The sequence below is a fragment of the Symphalangus syndactylus genome, chromosome 15, assembly GCF_028878055.3.
Source record: "Symphalangus syndactylus isolate Jambi chromosome 15, NHGRI_mSymSyn1-v2.1_pri, whole genome shotgun sequence".
Taxonomy (NCBI): Eukaryota; Metazoa; Chordata; class Mammalia; order Primates; family Hylobatidae; genus Symphalangus; species Symphalangus syndactylus.
The window spans coordinates 86,710,221-86,732,616 of record NC_072437.2 but is presented as its reverse complement, the minus strand read 5'-3'; the positions used below and the strand labels follow the sequence as shown (position 1 = coordinate 86,732,616).

The window sequence follows — 22,396 nt, the reverse complement described above, 5'->3', positions numbered from 1 at the left end:
AGCACTTTGGGGGACCGAGGCTGGTGGATCACTTGAGGTCAGGAGTTCGAGATCAGCTTGGCCAACATGGTGAAACCCCATCTCTACTAAAAATACAAAAATTAGCCTGGCATGGTGGCACACGCCTGTGATCTCAGCCACTTGGGAGGCTGAGGCAGGAGAATCACTTGAACCTGGGAGGAGGAGGTTACAGTGAGCCGAGATCACGCCACTGCACCCCAGCCTGGGTGACAGAGCGAGACCCTGTCTCAAAAAAAAAAAAAAAAAAAAAAGCATCAAAGAGAGTGAAAAGACAATCAGAACCGGGGAACAAGAGAGAATATTCACTACACTTAGGACCGACTAAGAACTTGTGGCCAGAATATATATTAACAGTTTGATTAACAGTTTGATAAATCGAAGAAAAAAAGCATTGTTCATAATAATCCCAAACTAGAAACCCCCCAAGATGGTCATCAAGAAGAGAACAGATAAATGAATACACTGAGTTATATTCATACATAATAGAATCTGACACTGCAAACTAAAAAGAACAAATTTCAGCAACAGTAAGGAGGAATCGTTAAAACAATATTGAATAAGACCAGCAAGTCACAAAAGAATAGTTAAATCAAGTTTAATTTATGTAAATATCAAGAATTGGCAAAACTACAGTATTGTTGTATAGTGAAGTATATATAGATAAAACTACAGAGAAAAGTCAGTAAGCAATTATCATAAAAGTCAGGACAGTGGTAACCTTGAAGGAGACAGGGTGTTACGATGTGGAAGAAACATACAAGCAATTTCTAGGGTATTGGCAGTATTATATCTCTTAGCTTGGCTTGTAGTTACAAGATTTATGCCTTATAATCATATGCTATATTTCATGCTTATTTTGTGTACTTTTCTATAAATGTTATACTTCATGATTTAAAACAGGTTTTAAAAAGCTGAGAGCATCTTCTGTGTTTTCTTAGATTCTTTATTTGTCCGTTGGCATCCATTCATCACAGGGCCAATTATATTAACCCTATTATCTGATTTTCTGTATTCCTGATGTTCTGGCACCTGTGGCCTCACTTGCTGGGGAGAGATGGCCCCTTGTAGGGATAGTCAATTCTTATAGATAACAAAAGGCTTGGCCGGGCGCGGTAGCTCAAGCCTGTAATCCCAGCACTGTGGGAGGCCGAGGTGGGTGGATCACGAGGTCAGGAGTTCGAGACCATCCTGGCCAACATAGTGAAACCCTGTCTCTACTAAAAATACAAAAAAATTGGCAGGGCGTGGTGGCGGGCGCCTGTAGTCCCAGCTACTCGGGAGGCTGAGGCAGGAGAATGGCGTGAACCCGGGAGGCGGAGCTTGCAGTGAGCCAAGATGGTGCCACTGCACTCCAGCCTGGGGGACAGAGCCAGACTGTCTCAAAAAAAAAACAAAAGGCTTGGCTAGAGGCATACTTCTTATATGCAAACCATCCAATCCCAAGTCTATAGTGCCAACCACCTTATCTAACTTTTACACACCAAGCCAATATTTACCCTACCCTAAATCATCCCAGGCCAGGTATTGGGCTACCAGGGATCACCCTTACAGCCCAAAGACGGTCAGAATTATTAAAACTAGCCAATCCAACACTATTTATTTCACCCTGCCTTTCCTGTGAAAACCCCAACAAAAGGTTTGGTCCAGGCTTTTTCCTCATGCCTTCTTCTGCCTCCTGACCAGAACGTGCTGCTTCTCCTTTGGCCCTACCTGTATGACATGATACGTCTCCTTCTTTGGGAAATTTAAGTAATAAAAATCTTCTTTCAATGGCATTAGCCTCTCTGTGCCATCTCTTAAGTTATTTCTGTAAATTAAAATCCCATGGGTACAAATGAGACAAGAAGTTATAAAAATAATAATTTTAAAAGATTAATGCAATCGAGAAGGTACTAATAAAGATGTAAAATAGGCTGGCTAAGTTTTTAAAGATCTTAACTGAAACTTTAAATGCATTCAATCCTTTTGGAAGGTAAGTAAGTAGAAATTAAGAGAAGATAAATTCGTAAACTGCTAAACCACACAAGAAACTAAAACATCTGAAATTTTCTTTAGATGGTGGCAACAGAGAATAGAACTGAGCATTCCACTTGTGCTTGAAGCTTATGTTCTGTAAAACTGGTGGAGGTTCTAACAGGGCACACACATTCATACAGGCTTTCCTTCTGCTATCAGGAAAAGATATCTCACAATCATGTGACAAAGAATGTACAACGGTACAACCACCTTAGAAAACAGTTTGGTAGTTTCTCACAAAGCTAAACACAGTCCTACCGCACAATCCAGCAATCATGTTCCTAGGTATTGATCCACGTGAATTAAAACTTATGTACACTCAAAAATCTGCAAATGAATGTTTAAAGCAGCTTTATTTATAACAGCCTAAAGCTGGAAGTGACCAAGATGTCCTTCAACAGATGAATGAATAAACAAACTGGTCCATCTACACAATGAAGTATTATTCAATAATGAAAAAGAAATGAGCTATTAAGCCGTGGAAAGAAATTATCTACACCATACTGCTAAGTGGGAGAAGCCAGTCTGAAAGGGCTACATACTGTATTGCATTCTTAAAAACACAAAACTATAGAGAGATAGTAAAAAGATCAGTGGTTGCCAAGGATTTGGGGGGAGTAAAGGAAGAATGAAAAGGTGAAGCATGGGATTTTTAGGGCAGTGAAATTATTCTGTATGACACTGTAATGATATATGACATTACCCATCTGTTAAGACCTGAAGAACTGTTGTACAACACCAAGAGTGAACTCTATGGACCTTACTTAATAATAACGCATCAATACTGGTTCATTAATTGTAACAAATATATCACACTACTATAAGATGTTAATAAATGAAGAAACTGTGGAGAAGAGGTGGTATATGAGAACTTTGTACTGTCTGTTCAATTTTTCTTATAAGCCTAAAACTGCTCTAAAGTCTATTTTAATAATGAAAAAGGGAGGCAGATTCCATAACCACAAAAAAAGGTTCATAAGCTGCTTGTCAAAATGAATAATAAATGACTATTACAGCCTCCCTAAAGGCAACACTAGCAGTGATATCAGGAGCAATTCCCTCTATTATGATTCACAAGCCAAAAGACCCACTGTGTACAATATGATACAGCAGGAAATGTTTACTGTATTAAACCAGAAAATATTGAGGAGACAGATAATCTTAATAGCCAACTACAAGAAAATCAATTTGATCCCAAGAGTAGAAGAGAAAACATTCCATATAGCATAATATTCTGAAGAAAAGTCAAGACAAGGGACAAAATATGTCGTCTTGAATTTTTAACATCATGCTTGTGCATGACACTTCCATCTGTCAGGAACAGTCTTTTAGTCTGTGGTTAAACAGGCATCAACCAAGTTGTGTCATATCTCCATAGGTAAGCTATAACTTGGCATATCAATAAGTTCTTGTGTTAAGACAAAGAAATGTCTGCTGTCAAGTTTATTGTGCTCCCACCTCTAATTATTATCTGCTTTGTATACAGTCCCTTACATTCTATCATAGCTATTGGTTCACTCTTTACACTTCATATGCATCCTTCATAACTATCTCCACGTTTTCTGACCCACTGCTTATTACAACTATCTCTATTTATTGAAATCCTGACTGGGATATCCAAAGTTTCTTTAGTCTTTTAAACATTTATTGAGTGCTTTACTTAGGATTCAGCAAACATTTACTGAGTTCCTTCAGGCTCATTTCACCCACATAGCTATAACTACTTTAAGATATTATTACCTCCATTTTCTAGAGAAGCAAACATACTCAAAGAAGTTAAATAACTTGTCTTCGGCAACCAAAATCAAATCCAAATCTATCAGGCCAGTCCGGTGTTTTCTTCCACTCACGTTTAGCTCTCTCCCTACCGAACTACACGCAACCTGCTAGTTAGAATTCAAGGCTTTACATTTCCTTAAACGTTTGTTTGTTTTTAAACTCTACCATAAAACCTGTCCCTAGACCTCCTAACTCCACCTGCTCCTTTAAATCTTGCTAGTAGGTTCTTCTATTCCCAGATCCTTTCTCTATAGTCATCTACACCATTACTGTTACATGATAGCCATGGTGCCTTCAAGATTTCAAGAAAATTCTGCTAACCAAATTTCCTTCTGGGGGAAGGAGAGAAAAGTCTTGAGATGGCATCATGGAGTTATTTCAGCCTGCTGTCTTCCCCTTAACAGAATATACAACTATAGCAACTATATCAATGTACTGTAATTAACTGCTTAATAGATTCTTTTATACATTAGATTATCAACAAGTTGAAACTAGTGACTGGCCTGAGGCAACAAACGATAACTGAAGACACTTGGACAACCTCATAAAGTAAATGAATACCTGCCACATCTACTATTTTTGTGAGTAGAAAATCTTAACAGACTTAAATTTGACCATGAAAAGCAAGTGTGTGGAATGAAATTGCTGGGATAAGAGCACGTACAAAAATTAAAACCAGGACACAACACTTTTTGCCATGTTTACACAGAACAGAAAAATTTAGAACCCAAGCCAATTGCTACCAATTTTTCAATAGCAGCCCTTTATCTTGTAAGCAAATCATAATTGCCTACTATAGATACTAAGTTTATAAAGTAAGAAAATCTGACTTTCTTGTTTTTAAGTTTCCCAGGGAGGCAGTATGAGCAACAGTTAGGAGCACAAACTTTGTATGATGCTGAACAAGTTATTTAAGACTTTCTGAAACTCATTTTGCTTCATCTGCAAAATAAGGGCAGATGTACCTACCTCATAGAATTGTTGAAAGAACTAAATGAGATCATAAAGCTCTTAGCACAACGTTTATTACATAATGGGCACCTAAACTGTTCCTTCTCTTCCTCATTATCATTTATTATGCTTTTAGTGTTTGTTTCCTCACCCGCTGTTAAAAAACCTACAAGATAGTTATGAGAATGAAGCACATTGCCTAGCCCATAATAAGTACTTGTGAAAGCTTATTATTCCTATCCCTTTTAGGATTACTGTGGGAATGGTGAAATCAGTGCAACCACAAGATTTTAAATAAAGACCTGGGCTGGGGAAAAAAATCTATCAGCTTTTCAGGAATTGTGTATTTACTTTTGGAAGGGCGAGGAGGATGGGAAGGAAAAGACAACATTTTATTACTATATAATGTAGGCAAAAATCATAATTTCGTAATGACTTGAAATGATTTATAATAATCATTACGGTACAAGGCTAAACTCAGGGACTAGCACACTATTCGTCTAAAGGAAAACAAAAACAACTTGAATGGTAACTAAATATACACATAAGAAATCTGACCATTAATTAGCAAGATATTTTAGAAGAGACCTCAAAAACAGTCTCATTATTTTTATCATCTTATAAAACTGAACAACATTTTGAACTGGGAATTTAAAACACGAATTAACAGGAACTCACTATTGTGATTTGTTTTAAATTTTGCATAAATATATGTGTATTAGACATAAAGAAATAAACATTTCAGTTTTCTTACCTGTTGTGTTCCATCTGCACTTACAATAGGGGCAGACAAAAGAGAAATATCACTACTTAAGATCTGAGTTGTATCCAGTAGTGGTGGATGTTCTGCCATTATCAATAAGACATTAATATACTGAATAACGCTCCAACTCTGAAAAACAAACATATATAGTCATCTGTAAGTACATCCTTAAAATATAGTAAAACATTGTACATTCAAGATGTTTCATTCTTTAACCTAAAGAGATATTCTTGTCAAAAGAAATTCTAGAATACTCTGTTGACTACTTTTTTTTCCAATCAATAAGCCATTTAAGGAAATACATTTCTTATAATTCAAATTACTTTGTCAAAGTAGTCAGTAAGTTTATATATTAAAGTGAATATCAGCAGGCTCTATTTAAATTTTATGTCTGTCTCTCCACCCCTTCCATCTCTATATAATATTTTATTTAATTTAACCACCACTACTTAATCTAAACACTGGGATAGGCACTAAAATACAGTGATTGAGTGAGGCAACTGTCACTAATTTTTTTCTATGGGCAGACAAGGTTAATTATGAAGACTCAATCCCCCTCATCACCCTATCTGTGTCTAGGAACTACACAAGAATAATTACGATTTTTCACTGATTCCTCAGACAAAACACAATGGTAGAAAAATTTGCTCAGGATTACGGTAAGAACCTTCAAGTTTGAAGTTTCAAGCTCTTATATTACTTATTTATTTTGATTGTATTACTCTTTTCTAAGTGACACCTATTTACAATAAATCAATAATTTCAATGAAAAAACATATATTTAGAAATCTTTAGAAAACTGTACACACAATATCACATACAAAAAGAAAAGTAAAAGATGATGTAAGCAATATTAGTCTATCATATACAATGTTAGCCAATAAAACATCAGCAAATTACATTTCAACATAAGCAAATTGAGTATAATCATAAATACACTGAATCTATAATGAAAAATAAAATAAACATTTTGGAATGTTTACAGCATTCTGCAATTCAGTAGTGTCAAGAGGGTTAACTTTTATAAGAGATTAAATTCATGTTATTTATTTAAAATCTTGACTGCTGAATCTTACCAGTTGATTTAGATTGAAAATAATTTTTCATGTAGATATATAACTACTACTATAAGGTTTTAACAATTATTCAGTATAGGTATCTACTTGAAGATTTCATAATTAATACCACAATAATGTAAAATGAGCCATTTTATATTATTTAATTGTCTCATGAAAATGCATATTCTTTAAACATAATGTTTATATATAAACTAATGAAAATCTAACTTCTGGCATAACCTGTATTGCTATACTAAAGTCCAATAAAATCACTAAGTACTTTAAATCTTGTCAAATAATGTTGCTCTGTGGAATATACAAAGAATTATGAGTAAGAATAAATGTATTATTTCTCCCACTTGCATATAACAACAGTTAGTGTAAGAAACATTTCTAGGAAGCTAATTTGGGATTAACAAGAGAGATTTTGTAGGTAATTCAATTTTCTTAATAAATTAAAAAAAACACTAAGCCATTTAAATTTTGTCATTTTATTCTATTTGCAATATTCTATGTACTAGGTTTAGCTAAAACTGCAGGCCGCCATTATTATTTAAATTTTAGAATGTAACAACAAAGATACAACCACAGTTTGGTATCAAGAGATGGACTGGTAATTTTACAAATAGAAATACAGATTTTCTTCTGAACTTTCAAGTTCATTCCAATACTAGTGCTATTAGAGACTGGGTATAGAGCCACATGCTATATTTCAATATTACCATTCCACTTAAGGTATTACCTTTTTAAAATTTTCAACCCATTGGTCAATTTGCCTAAGGTATTATCTTTTAGTATTTCTAAAACTAGAACACACTAAAGTTTCATTTATAAATTGGTTTATTGTATGGCCATATCTATCACATGCAAAGTAACGGGTTTTATTTAAGCGTGCAAATTCAAAACTTTTACCCTGCGACTCAAATGCTGGCATTTAGAAACCAGACATTCCTTTCATTCCTTGTGTAGAGAATGCTGTCAGCTTCTTCCTTCAATAAATTACTTCTAGTTTTGTTACTACTCACTTTCTACATTCTAGTCTTATCTTGTGACCTCAAATAGCCTTAGTTTTATACACTTATTTTTATTTTTTATAATGTAGTATTTGATGTATTTTTAAAAAGAATAGAAATAACTTACAGCATGTGTTAACATCCATGGAGTAAATACTTCCCTGCCACAGTCCACTTCAAACTACCAATGATTTAAAATTGACCTGAAAATTCCTGAATTTTAACAACCAACTTTTGTACACAAGTTAAGATAGCTCCAGAATATCACTGTTGATATATCAACATTTGTTTATGTAGCAATAATGTGAAATATTAATGTTTGGATCAGTGCTCCGTGTAGAAGCTTGTAAAATACATAAACATTTGCAGACTCTGGGTGAAAAAAACCTGGATATCTTTGTACTATTCTTGCAACTTTTTTTTGGTAGGTCTAATATTTTAATTAGTGTCAAATTAAACAATGTTGTTTTAAATGTCAGAGAGGTTGCAGATCTGAATATACAAGGTTAAACCAAAGAAGAGGTTCTAAAAGATAACGCAGAAGAGTATCTTCATAACTTTGGGACAGAGAAAGATTTCTGAAGCAGGATATAAAATATATTTCTTAAAACATAAAGAAAAAAGATATATTGGATTTCACTAGAATTAAGAATTGTAATTTCTTTTAAAAAGCTTTAAGAAAATGAAAAGGTAAGTCACAAACTGAAAAAAGGTATGTACAACATATACAACTAACAAAGAGCATATATTTTGAATATATACCAGCCTCCTACAAATTGATTTTTAAAAAAAGATAGAAAAATAACAAGAGACTTGAATATACTCTCCACAAAAGTAGAAATGTGGCCGGGTGCAGTGGTTCATGCCTGTAATCCTAGGACTTTGGAAGGCTGAGGTAGGCAGATCACTTGAGGTCAGGAGATCAAGACCAGCATGGCCAACACAGTGAAACCTTGTCTCTACTAAACATACAAAAATTAACTGAGTGTGGTGGCAGGCGCCTGTAAATTCCAGCTACTCAGGAGGCTGAGGCAGGAGATCACTTGAACCTGGGAGGTGGAGGTTGCAGTGAGTCAAGATCATGCCACTGAACTCCAGCCTGAGTGACAGAGCGAGACCCTGTCTCAAAAATAAAAAAAGTGGAAAATGAAATGAAAAAGACTGACAATATCAAGTGGTAATGAAGTTATAGAGGCAAACGCATATGGAACAGAAATGAAAATTCATAAATCACTTAGGAAAAGTTTGACATTATCTACCAAGGTTGAATATATGCATCCTCTATGACCCAGTTATGATCAGTTATGATCTAGCTATTAGATTCCTGGTAGATACAAGAAGGCTCATAGAAGCCATTACTTGTTAATGGCCCTAAATGTCCTTTGTAAACAAACTGTGGCTGTTTCATTCAACGGACTATATGCAGCAATGAAAATTAATGAACTAGTGATACAGGAAACAACATGGATAAATCTTACAAACATAACATGCATGAAAAACACATAAAAGAATACAGGCTGCACAATTTTATTTGCAGGAGGTTCAAAAACAGATAAAACCAATTTATGGTGTTAAGAGTCAGGACAGTGGTTCCCTTTGACAAGGAAGAAAGGATGGAAACATGCGCAAAGCATGAAGGCAGTTCCTGGGGTGATGGTACTGTTCTATGTCTTGACCTGGGGGGCTATTATGTGATGATTACCATTAAGTTATTCACTAAGCTGTATACTGATTATATATGTACTTCTTTATGTATATTATCCTTCAAAAATTATTTTTAAAAGTTAAAGTTACCAGATGATCATTCTCAACTGCTGTAGAAAAAGCATTTGACAAATTCAATATCATTTCATAATAAAAATAAACTCAATAAACTAATACTAGAAGAAATATACCTCAACATAATAAAGGCCATATATGAAAAACCTACAGGAAAGATCACATTCAATGGTGGAAGACTGAAAGCTTTTCCTTTAAGATCAGGAAAGGGCAAGGATGCTCACTTTTGCTATTTCTATTCAACACAGTGCTGGAAGTTCTACTCAGGGCAACTGAGCAAGAAAACGAAATAAAAGGTATCAGGGGAACCTGCCCCTGATAGTCACGTAGGTTCTTTTCTATTTTCCTTTTCTATTTTCCTTAAGTGTCAGCCAGTCTGAGAAATAAAGGGACAGAGTACAAAAGAGATAAATTTTAAAGCTGGGTGTCTGGGGAAGACATCACATGTCGGCAGGTTCCATGATGCCCCCCAAGCCGCAAAACCAGCAAGTTTTTATTAGTGATTTTCAAAAGGGGAGGGAGTACACAAATAGGGTGTGAGTCACAGAGATCACATGCTTCACAAGGTAATAAGATATCACAAGGCAAATGGAGGCCGGGTGAGATCACAGGACCACAGGACTGGGGTGAAATTAAAATTGCTAATTAAGTTTCGGGCATGCATTGTCATTGATAACATCTTATCAGGAGACAGGGTTTGAGAGCAGACAACCGGTCTGACCAAAATTTATTAGGTGGGAATTTCCTCATCCTAATAAGCCTGAGAGCTCTAAGGGAGACTGGGGCTTATTTCATCCCACAGCTGGGACAGCTGCCCCCAAAGCGGCCATTTCAGAGGCCTACTCTCAGGGATGCATTCTCTTTCTCAGGGATGTTCCTTGCTGAGAAAAAGAATTCAGCGGTATTTCTCCCATTTGCTTTTGAAAGAAGAGAAATATGGCTCTGTTCTGCCCGGCTCACTAGCAGTCAGAGTTTAAGGTTATCTCTCTTGTTCCCTGAACGTTGCTGTTATCCTGTTCTTTTTTCAAGGTGCCCAGATTTCATATTGTTCAAACAGACATGCTCTACAAACAATTTGTGCAGTTAATGCAATCATCACAGGATCCTGAGGTGACATATATCCTCCTCAGCTTATGAAGATGACGGGATTAAGAGATTAAAGACAGGCATAGGAAATCACACGGGTATTGATTGGGGAAGTGATAAGTGTCCATGAAATCTTCACAATTTATGTTCGGAGACTGCAGTAAAGACAGGCGTAAGAAATTATAAAAGTATTAATTTGGGGAACTAATAAATGTCCATGAAATCTTCACAATTTATGTTCTTCTGCCACGGCTTCAGCCGGTCCCTCCATTTGGGGTCCCTGACTTCCCTCAACAAAAGGCATCTAAACTGGACAGGAAGAAATAAAATTACCTCTGTTCACAGACAATATAATCTTATAGGTAGAAAACCCTAAAGATTACACACACACACACAAAAAAAAAAAAAAAAAGAAAAAAAAACCTGTTAGAACTAATAAGTGAATTCAGCAATGTTGCAGAATACAAAATCAATACATAAAAATCCATTGTTTCTATATATAACAATGAAAATTTGAAAAAGAAAAAAAAAATTCCATTTATAATAGCAACCAAAAGAATAAAATACTTAGGAATAAACCTAATCAAGGAGGTGAAAGCCATACACTGAAAACTACAAAACACTGCTGAAAGAAATTAAAAACACAAATAAATGCAGAAACACCCCATGTTCATGAAGTGAAAGATTTCATATTGTTAAAATGTCCATACTATCCAAAGCAATCTGCAGATTCAATGCAATCCTTATCAAAATACCAATAGCTTATTTTGCAGGAAAAGAAAAATCCATTCTAAAATTCTAGTGTCTCAGGGGATCCCAAATAGCCAAAGCAATTTTGAAAGAAAACAAAGTTGAAGGACTCACACTTCCTGATTTCAAAACATATTACAAAGCCACAGGAATCAAAACAGTGTGGTACTGGCATAAAGGAAGACAACAGACTAGTGAAATAGAATAGAGAGCCTAGAAATAAATCTTTAGCATATATGACCAAATAATCTTCAACAAGAGTGCCAAGATCATTCAATGAGGAAAGGACAGTCTCTTCAACAAATGATGTATGAAAAACTGGATAGCCACATGCAAAAGAATGAATTTGGATTATCTTACACTATATACAAAAATTAACTCAAAATGGATTAAAGATCCAAATATAAGAACCAAACTGTAGAACTTCTAGAAGAAAACATGGGGAAAAGCTTCAAGATTTTGGATTTGGCAATTATTTCTTGGATATGACAGCAAAAACACACATAACAAAGGCAAAAACAGACAAATGGGACTTAATCAAACTTAGAAACTTTTGTGCATCAGAAGACACAATCAACAGAGTAAAGAGGTAATCTATGGAATGGGAGAAAACATTTACAAATTGTCTTAGCTTGGTCTGCTATTTAAAAAAAAAAAAAACAAGAGTGTGTAACTGAAACAACAAGACATTTATTTGTCACACTTCTGGAGGCTGGGAAGCTTAAGATCTAGATGCTGGCAAATTTGGTTCTTGGTAAGGATCCTCTCTTCCTGGCTTTCAGATGGCTATCTTCTTGCTGTTGCCTCACAAGAGGGAGAGAGGATGCTCTTGTGTCTCTTACTCTTCTATATAAGAACACTAATCACATCATGGGAGCTCCACCCTCATGACCTCATCTAAGCCTAACTATTTTCAGTAATTATCTCCCAAAGTCTCCATCTCTTAATACTATCATTTTGGGGGTTAGGGGTTCAACATATGAATTCTGGAGAGACACGAATATTCAGTCTATAATATTCGGCCCCTGACCTTCCAAAATTCATGTCATTTTCATTCTATCCCAATAGCCCCCAAAGTCTTAACTCATTGAAGTATCAACTCTAAAGTCCAAAGTCTCATCTAAGTATCACCTAAATCAGATACGGGTGAAGGTAGAGGTACAATTCATCCCGAGGCAAAATTCCTTTCCAGCTTTTGTGAAACCAGATATGTTATGTATTTGCAAAAGACAATGGTGGGACAGGCACAGGACAGACATTCCCACTCCAAAAGGGGGAAATCAGAAGAAAGAAAGGGGTGACATGTCCCAAGTAAGTCCAAAACCTACCAAGGCAAATACCGTTAGATCTTAAGGCTTGAGAATTATCATCTTTGATTCAATGCTCTGCTTTCCATATTCACTGGGGTGATAGTCCTGCCTTCCAGATACTGAAATGGCAGCATCACTCCCATGGCTCAGTGAGGTAACCTGTCCCTTCTGCTTGGTGGAGCCCTGACCATGCAGCACTCTCACAGGGACCTTCCCATGAGGCTCTGCTGTGGGGCAGTCCTGCCCTTTAAAGCTGAGGTGGAAGCAGCCTTGCCCTTTGGGCCCATGCACTTTGGATCTGTAGTGGGAGTAGCAGCCCTGATGACCTCTGAATTGCCTTTGGAGTCCTTCTCCCTTTTCTGAAATGATCATGCGTGTTCACAGTCTTCCTTCATTCTATCCCATGTTCTCTATTTCCTTTAATCTCAGCTGGCAGTGTTTCTAATATAATTCAGCCTCTATTCCTGGCTTCGGTTGAGATGGCTATTAGGTCCATGGTTTACACCCACACTAATCTCCTTAGCAAACGGTCAGCCAGCCACACCTTTGATGTTCTCTTCCAAATATTCTTTATCATTTCTGTAATATGGACATGCTGAGAATTTTCCAGATCTTTAAGTTCTGGTGCCTTTTTGCTTAATAATTCTTTCTTCAATTCATTTCTCTCTTCTTACATTTTACTACAGGTTGAACATCCCTCATCCAAAATGCTTGGAACCAAAAGTGTTTAAGATTTCACTTTTTTTTCAGATTCTGGAATATTTGCTTACTCATAATGAAATATCTTAGGGATGAAACTCAAGTCTAAACATGAAATTCATGTATGTTTTATATACATCTTACATAGCCAGAAGGTAATTTTACATAATATTTTAAATAATTTTTTGCATGAAACAAAGTTTTGACTATTTTAACTGCAACCTATCATATAATGGAATTTTCCATTTGTGGCATCATGCCAAAGCTCAGAAAGTTTCAGATTTTTGAGCTTTTCATATTTTGGATTTTTAAATTAGGGATGCTCAACCTGAATAAGCAGTGAAGAGAAAACAAACTGCTCCTTCAACACTTGGCTTAGAAATCTCTTTACCTAAATACCCAATTTAACAGTTCACAAGTTCTGCCTTCTAGAAAACACTGGAACATGAGCATAATTCAGTCAAATTCTTCGACACTTTATTACAAGGATTGCCTTTTCTCCATTGTCCAAATCATGCTCCTCATTTCCATCTGAGACCCCATCAGAATGGCCTATCACCCACGTTTCAAACGACATTCTGTTCATGATTAATTACGTGTCCTCCTTGAAGATGGAGGCTTTCTCTCTAGCTCTCCTCTTTTCTCTGTGAGCCCTCACTGGAATTGCCCCTAGCAGTTTGGTTGCAGCAATCTTGGCATTTTTTCTTTTTTTTATGGACACACCTCAAAACTTTTCCAGCCTCTACTCATTACACAGTTCCAAAGCTACTTCCACATTTTTAGGTACTTGTTATAGCAGTCCCCCGTTTCTTAGTACCAATTACCGTCTTACTCAACTTAGGCTACTATAGCTAAATAACATAGTCTGGGTGCTTTAAACAACAGACATAATTTTTAACAGTTATGGAGGCCAAGATGTCCAAGATCAGGGTGCTAGCATGGTTGGCTTTTTGGTAAGAATCCTCTTTCTGGCTCTCAGATGGCTACCTTCTCCTTTTGTCCTCAAGGCAGAGAGCATGCAAGCTCAGGTCTCTTCTTCTTCTTATAAGGACACTAATCTGATCATGGGGACCCCATCCTCATGCTCTCCTCTAAGCTAAATTATCTTCAAAGGCCCCAGCTCCACATACTGTCACATCGGTGTTTAGGGCTCAATGTATGAATTTTGAGGGGTATACAAACATTCAGTCCATAACACTATTAGGTGCTTTCTTACTCAGCCGCTGACAATTCTGAATCTGTTCTTGTTTCCTTATACATGTATTCTGCTAGTTTTCTTCCTTAACCTTATTATTCATATCCATTAATTCCATCTAGATTGTTATCTATATGATGACAACAGCTTAGACCTAGAAACTAAGGTAGATAGCTCATGAGAATAAGCTTGGTCTGGGGTTTGAAACTTCAGCTCTTTTTGTCTAAAAAGCATGTGGAAAAATGCAAAGCAGGATTACATCTTGGATTACAGCAATAGTGTAACTGAAGTACTGACAGGAAAAATATGTACATTTAGATTGAGACATCCAATGTCTTTTTTTTTTTCTTGAGACGGAGTCTGGCTCTTGTTACCCAGGCTGGAGTACAATGGTGCGATCTCGGCCCACTGCAACCTCTGCCTCCTGGGTTCAAGCAATTCTCCTGTCTCACCCTCCCAAGTAGCTGGGATTCCAGGCGCCTGCCACCATGCCCAGCTAATTTTTTGTGTTTTTAGTAGAGATGGGGTTTCACCATGTTGGTCGGGCTGGTCTCGAACTGCTGACCTCAAATGATCCACCCACCGAGGCCTCCCAAAGTGCTGGGATTACAGGTGTGAGCCACCATGCCCTGCCGAAATCCAGTGTCTTTTGATGTGGTTCTTTGATGTGTCCAATTCAAACTAAAAACTATATGTCTCCAGAGCCATATCTGAAACCACAAGACTATCATACGCAGTTGTTCCTTGGTTTCTACAGGGGATTGGTTCCAGGATCCCTAAAGATGCCAAAATCCACAAAACCTTAAGCTCCTTATATAAATGGTGTAGTATTTGCATATAACCTATGCGCATTCTCCTGTATACTTTAAATCATCTCTGTATGACTTATAATACCTAATACAACATAAATGCTATGTAAATAGTGATACTGTATTGTTATAGGGAATAATGAAAAAGAAAAGCTCTGCACATATTTAGTACAGACGCAACAATCCATTTTTTTCCAAATATTTTCGATCCACGGTTGATTGACTCCATGGATGTGAAACCCCCAGAAATGGAAGGCTGACTGTACTCCAAAGAGTTTTAGTCATTTAACTCTAGAATTTAGGAGTATTTTTAAATATACACATGAACAAAATGTTAGGTAAAAATATCAGAATTACAGTAGCAACTGTATCAAGATGGTGAGATTATGTAACCGTTTTTCTCTATTTCTCCAGGTTTTTTTTTTGTAATATGGATATGGTTTATACCACCATCAAAATTTTGATTTAAAAGTTAATAGTCTTGAAGAGCCATAGGAAACCACACATACTTGGCTTCTCAACCACCTAAGTACCCTTTCAGGAGAATTTAAATAAATTCTGCTAGAACTTGGACTTTATCCAAATTACTAATTTATCTCATGAACTGATATCCTAAAATGTATTTTTCCAATTTAGACTTCTATTTCATTTTTAACATTTGGATTTTTTATCTTCTAAACTTGACTACGTTAGACTAAAAATAAGGTATTTGAAATCACCTGTGGTGGAATTTCCTGAGATGAAAGTCATGGGAATCACTCTGCAAAATTATCCTATCATTTCTTATCAGAAACCTAAAACAAATATTTCATAGACTGTATTTAACCATAAGAACAGGAATATTAGGTTATTTTACATTTTTGCCAAAACTAATTAATTCTTTGAATTACCCTCTTTGATGTCAGCTGTACTGCAGAAAAATGGATCTTAAAAATATAATTACATGCATTATTTCAGTTCACCTTAAATGTCCATATGTTAATGTGAAATTTTATGAAGACATAATAAGCAATCTTGTTTTCTTCTATATTTATAATAGAAATGTATATTGGTAGAGAAAGTGAGAAGGGAGGAGGATGGTAAGGAGACAGTGCTATTAATCATTTTCAATGACTGATATTAAATTTAAAAAAAGACAACTTTTTATAATTCAAAAGATTTATGCTTAATCTAGTTCCTTGCTTTTCTTTCTCTCCCCCATGCTCACTTTTTTCATTTCTTTGGATACTGGAAGTGTAAAACAGTACAAGATTTGGTACAAAAAAAGGCTACAACTAAGATTGTTATGCTAAAAAAAAAAAAAGAAATAGGCTCCCTTACAGTATTTTGTTAGAAGTCAGATATATCTGAAAATTTTAAAAAAGAAATAAATAAAAAGGCCTTTCACTCTTACAGTGGCTCACGACTGTAATCTCAGCATTTTAAGAAGGTGAAGCAGGAGGACCACCTGAGCCCAGGAGTTTGAGACCAGCCTGGGCAACATATTGAGACCTTATTAATATTATTATTATTATTATTAGTTGTTTTAAAGTCAGATATAATTGGAAAATATTTTCTCACTGAAACACCGTAATAAGTGATGATTTTGTCCTCAGATCATGATGTAAGAGTTAAATTTAACCTATATCTTTCTTAAAACCTTTCATTGTGGAAAATTTCAAACATACACCAATGTAAACATAATAATATAATGAACCCCATGTACTCATTACCCAGCCTTAACTCATGACCAGTCTAGTTTCATCTATACCCCACTTCCTGTCTTGCAGTATTATGAAATACCCCACTTCCTGTCTTGCAGTATTATGAAACACATCTAGGACATTCCAAAACTTTATTTGCAAATATTTCTTTTTTTTTTTTTTTGAGATGGAGTCTTGCTCTGTCACCCAGGCTGGAGTGCAGTGGCACGATCTCGGCTCACTGCAACCTCTGCTTCCCAGGTTCAAGCAATTCTCCTACCTCAGCCTCCTGAGTAGCTGGGATTACAAGCATGCGCCACCACGCCCAGCTAATTTCTGTATTTTTAGTAGAGATGGGGTTTCACCATGTTGGCCAGGCTGGTCTCAAACTCCTGACCTTGTGATCCGCCCACCTCGGCCTCCCAAAGTGCAGAGATTACAGGCGTGAGCCACCGTGCCCAGCCGCAGCAAATATTTCAGTATGTATCTCTGAAAGATAGGAACTCCTTTTTAAAACATAATTACAAAACCATTACCATACACACACTTCAATAATTCCTTAAATCATCAAATATGTAGTCAGTGTTCAAATTTTGCATTGTCTTGTTGATTTTTATTACAACTTGTTTCAATCAGGATTTGTATTAGATGTGCACACTACTATTTGCCATGTCTTTAAAAACCTCTTTTAATCTAAGTACTATCCATTTGACTGCCATGACTTTAATAATGTTTTAAAAGCAAGTAATTTTTTTTATTTCTGAAGACCACATTAGTCTATTTTTTATTTTTGAAAAAATCAATAATTTGTATCAGTCCTTAAAAGTGACTTTAACTAGATCATATATAGCTGATGAATCTTTTCATCTGGATATATGAAGAGACAATCAATGGAGGTAATTTAAAGAACATTAGCAAGATCACACTTCCAGTTTTAATTTGATTAGAAAAATCTCAAATAGCCAATTTCTAAGATTAACAAATGTATTATCAATCTAGTGAAACACAGTTTTCTATATCTTTATTCGTAATTGCTGTTAAGATACTAAAACTTCATTACTATCTACCATTATTTTGCCTAAGAGCACATTCTGGGCACATTTCACTCTCTTGATCAAAAATTTAAAAAGGAGACATGGAAGGATTTTATATTATGAGGATTTTTTTAACCTACAGAAAAGCTGAAATAACTGAACAGTAAACACCCATATACTTGCCACCTAGGTTCAAAAATTGACAGGTTTTAATTGCATGTATTCCTCTAGCGATCTTTTTAAAATGCACTTCAAAGTAGCAGACATCAGTATACTTCACCCCTAAACACTTAAGCATGTTACTAGCATTCAAAATTTTAGTTCCTTAAAAAAAAGTTCATGTATGATAAAATGTACAAATCTTCATTAAGTTTTTTTTTGTCAAATTCCTTTTACCAGAAATGTACAAATCTGAAGTGTGCTATCATATGAGATTTTTAAAAATGAAACTACTATAAGTATCTAAGACTCTAAAGTCCTATTGTTGTTCTAAGATCACAGCTTTCAAATCCTGGTATGTATCAGAATGACCTGCAGGGATTATTAAAACAGATTCCTGGGCCACACACACAGAGTTTCTGATTCAACAGGTACGTGTGGTGGGGCCCAGTAAATCACATCTCTAATAAGTTTCCAGGTTAGGCTGATGCTGCTAGTCTCTGGGCCATACAAATCTAAGACTAAGCTTTTACATTAAGTACTAACTGATAATAAGGATGTAAAGTTGATAACAATGTAAGGTGCATATCTTATTCTGGAAAGCCTCATCCCAGATGTGAATACATTATCCTTCAACTAGAAACAGATAAAAATACTGACCTAAGGATAAGAAAGTATTTGTAAAGAATCAAGTTTAATGAAGAATTTTTAATTGCCTTTGGATATTACAGTCAAATCAATATACTAGGAGAGTATGATATGCTATCCTCAGATTGAAATTGCTATTTCCTGTAGATTAAACAAAGTTGAAACTTTCAAATACTCTTGGGAAATGGCAGAGTAATGAGTTAAATGTATTAAACAAACATGCACCAAGTAGTTGTTATAATTACTTGGTTGGTGCGAAAGTAATTGCGGTTTTTGCCATTACTTGTAATGGTACAAATGGTACTTTTAATTGAAAGCAATGGCAAAAACCACAGTTACTTTTGCACCAACCTAATACAATGTATCAACTACTCTTGATTTTTGAAATAGCTTTACTGAGGTATAACTGACATATATCAAATTGCACATGTTTAAAACTGTACAATTTGATAAATTTTGACACATAAATACACCTGTGAAACTATTACCATAATCAAGATAATGAACTTATCCGTCATCTCTCAAATTTTCCTACTAACCATTTGTAAACTGGAGCCTTTGCATTTCCATGAACAATGATGTTGCTTCCATGTGCTTACCTGCCATCCACGTATATTTTTGGTTGAATATTCGTTGGATTATTTTGTCCATTTAGTTACTAGACTGTTTTCTTGAGTTTTGATAGTGCTTTATATATCCTAGATAGCAGTCCTTTACCAGATAAGTGATTTACAAATATTTTTCTCCCAGTCTGTGGCTTGTTTTTATATTCTCTTACCAATGTCTTTTTAAGAGAAGTTTTAAATTATGATAAAGTACAATTTATTGATTTGTCATTTTATGAATGGTGCTTTCAATGCTATACTTAAGAAATCTTCACCTAATGCAAGGTCACAGAGATTTTCTCCCATGTTTTCTTTAAGAAATTTCATAGTTTTAGGCTTTACATTCTTTCTACTTTCTATTAATTATTGAGAGGGGTATTGAAATCTCTGCTAAAATTGCATTATTTGTATACAGACAATCCCCAACTTGTGATGGTTCAACTTACAATTTTTGGACTTTATGATGGAGCAAAAGAGATGCACATTTAGTAGAAACCATACATCAAGTATCCATACAAGCATTTGGTTTTCCTCTTTTCAGTATTCAATAAATTACATGAGACATTCAACACTTTATTATAAAATAGACTTTGTGTTAGATGATTCTGTTCATCAACCATATGATAATGTAAGTGTTCTGAGCACATTTAAGATAGGCTAGGCTAGGCTACGAAGTTCAGTAGGTTAAGTGAATTAAACGCATTTTTGACATATTTTAACCAGGTGGGTTTATCGAGACATAACCTCATCATAAATTAAAGAGCATCTGTATTTCTCTTTGCAGTTCCAGCATATATTTAGAAATACTCTCTTTCTTCTTTTTTTTCCCCTTTTTTCTTTTTTTTGAGACAGGGTTTTGCTGTGTCACTCAGGCTGGAGTGCAGTGGTGTGAGCACAGCTCACTGCGGCCTCAGCCTCCCAGGTTCAAGCAATCCTCCCACCTCAGCCTTCCTAGTAGCTCGGTCTACAGGCATGTGCCACCACACCCAGCTAATTTTTATATTTTTTTGTAGAGACGGAGTTTCACCACATTTCCCAGGCTGGTCTCGAACTCCTGGACTCAACTGATTCAACCCCCTCAGCCTCCCAAAGAGCTGGGATTACAAACATGAGCCACTGCCCCCAGGCCAGTTCCTATATTAGATGCATAAATATTTATAGTTGCATGCCCTCTTAATTAATCCCTTTATTAGTATGAAACAATCCTCTTTATCTCTGGCAAGAATTCTTTGTTCTGTAACCTAACTTCTGGTTTAACTTAGTGATTTCAGTTTTCTTTTGGATAGTGTAAGCATGGTATATCTTTTTCCATCCTTTTAACTTACTTAAAGTGGATTTTTTGTAGATGTGAAATATTTGGGTCTTAATTTTAAAAAATTGAATCCAACAATCCCTGACTTTTAATTGTGGTGTTTAGGCCATTTATATGTAATGTGATTGTTGATATGGTTGGATTTACATCACCATCTTGCTATTTGTTTCAAATGCTCTTTGTCCCCTTTTCCCTCTTTATCTGCTTCATTTTGATTTCCTATTATACCATCCCCTCTCTCTTGTTGATTTATAGGCTACAACTCTTTGTTGCTTGAGTGGTTTCTTTAAAGTTTACAATACATGTCTTTTACTTATTACTGTATACCTTCAAGTAATATACTACTTCAGGAATATGTATCAGAACCTTACAACAATAAATCTGCAATTTCTCTGGGATTTTTCCTATTATTGTGTATTTTACTTTTACATGTTTTAAACCTCACATTGTCATTTTTTAGGGGGTTGGAGGGGAGGGCAGGGTCTCTAATGCCCAGGCTAGAATGCAGTGGTGTGATCTCAGCTCACTGCAATCTCTGCCTCCTGGGTTTAAGCGATCCTCCCAACTTAGCCTTCCGAGCAGCTGTGACTACAAGCATGCACCACCATGCCTGGCTAATTTTTGTTTTTTTGGAGAGACAGGATTTCACCATGTTGCCCAGGCTGGTCTCAAACTCCTGGGCTGAAGCAATCTGCCTGCCTTGGCCTCCGAAAGTGCTGGGATTACAGGCATGAGCCACCACACCTGGCAACTGTCATCATTTTTATATTAAACAGTCATTTGTCTTTTAAAGATATTCAAATAATAATTTTTTTTTAATCCTATATATTTGCCCAGGTAGTTACCACCTCCAGTACTCTAAACTCCTTGTGGCCAAGTTTCCATGTGGTTTAATTTTCCTTCTGCTTGAAGGACTCTATTTAACATGTCTTTTAGTTCATAAATGAAAGTGATAAATTATTTCAGCTTTTGTATATTTGAAATCTTTATTTTGCCTTTATTTTGAAAGATAGTTTCGGTAAAAAGTCCCAGGTTGATGGTTTTTGCAAAAAAATGTTTTAAAGATATTGCTTCATTGTCTTCTAGCTTACATTGTTTCTAATGACAGATCTGATGTCACCCTTATCTTTGTTCTGTTTTTCTTTGGCTGCTTTTAAGATTTCCTTTATGGGCCGGGCACAGTGGTTCACGCCTATAATCCCAGCACTTTGGGAGGCCAAGGTGGGCAGATCACGAGGTCAAGAGATCGAGACCATCCTGGCCAACGTGGTGAAACTCCATCTCTACTAAAAATACAAAAATTAGCTGGGCATGGTGGCATGCACCTGTAATCCCAGCTACTCAGGAGGCTGAAGCAGGAGAATTGCTTGAACCTGGGAGGCGAAGGTTGCAGTGAGCCAAGATTGTGCCACTGCACTCCAGCCTGGCAACAGAGCAAGACTTTGTCTCAAAAAAAAAAAAAAGTTATCTTTAAGTGATTTGATTATGATGTGTTTTAGCAGAGTTTTATTCATCTTTCTTATGCTTATTGTGCTTATTGGTTTATAGTTTATATCTATTTTGGAAAATAGCCATTATTTCTTCAGATACTTTTTCAGTTATTGTCTCCAAATTCTATTTTCTTTCTTCTGTGCTTCATTTTGGATAGTTTCTATTGCTGTATCTTCATGTACACTAATCTTTTCTTTGACAAAGTCTAACATGCCATTAATGTAGTATGTCTTTGA

General features: G+C 35.8%; 1 protein-coding gene across 2 annotated transcripts in view; it reads right to left on the bottom strand.

Annotated features, from left to right (window-relative positions):
• Window positions 1-22,396, bottom strand: part of FNDC3A (fibronectin type III domain containing 3A) — a 231,509-nt gene that overhangs the window by 195,327 nt on the left and 13,786 nt on the right. For both annotated transcript variants that reach the window (XM_055244290.2, XM_055244289.2), the window contains exon 2: window positions 5,522-5,659. In XM_055244290.2, coding sequence (XP_055100265.1) covers window positions 5,522-5,620 — 99 coding nt within the window. In that variant the 5' untranslated portion in view covers window positions 5,621-5,659. The remainder of the gene's footprint in view (window positions 1-5,521; window positions 5,660-22,396) is intronic.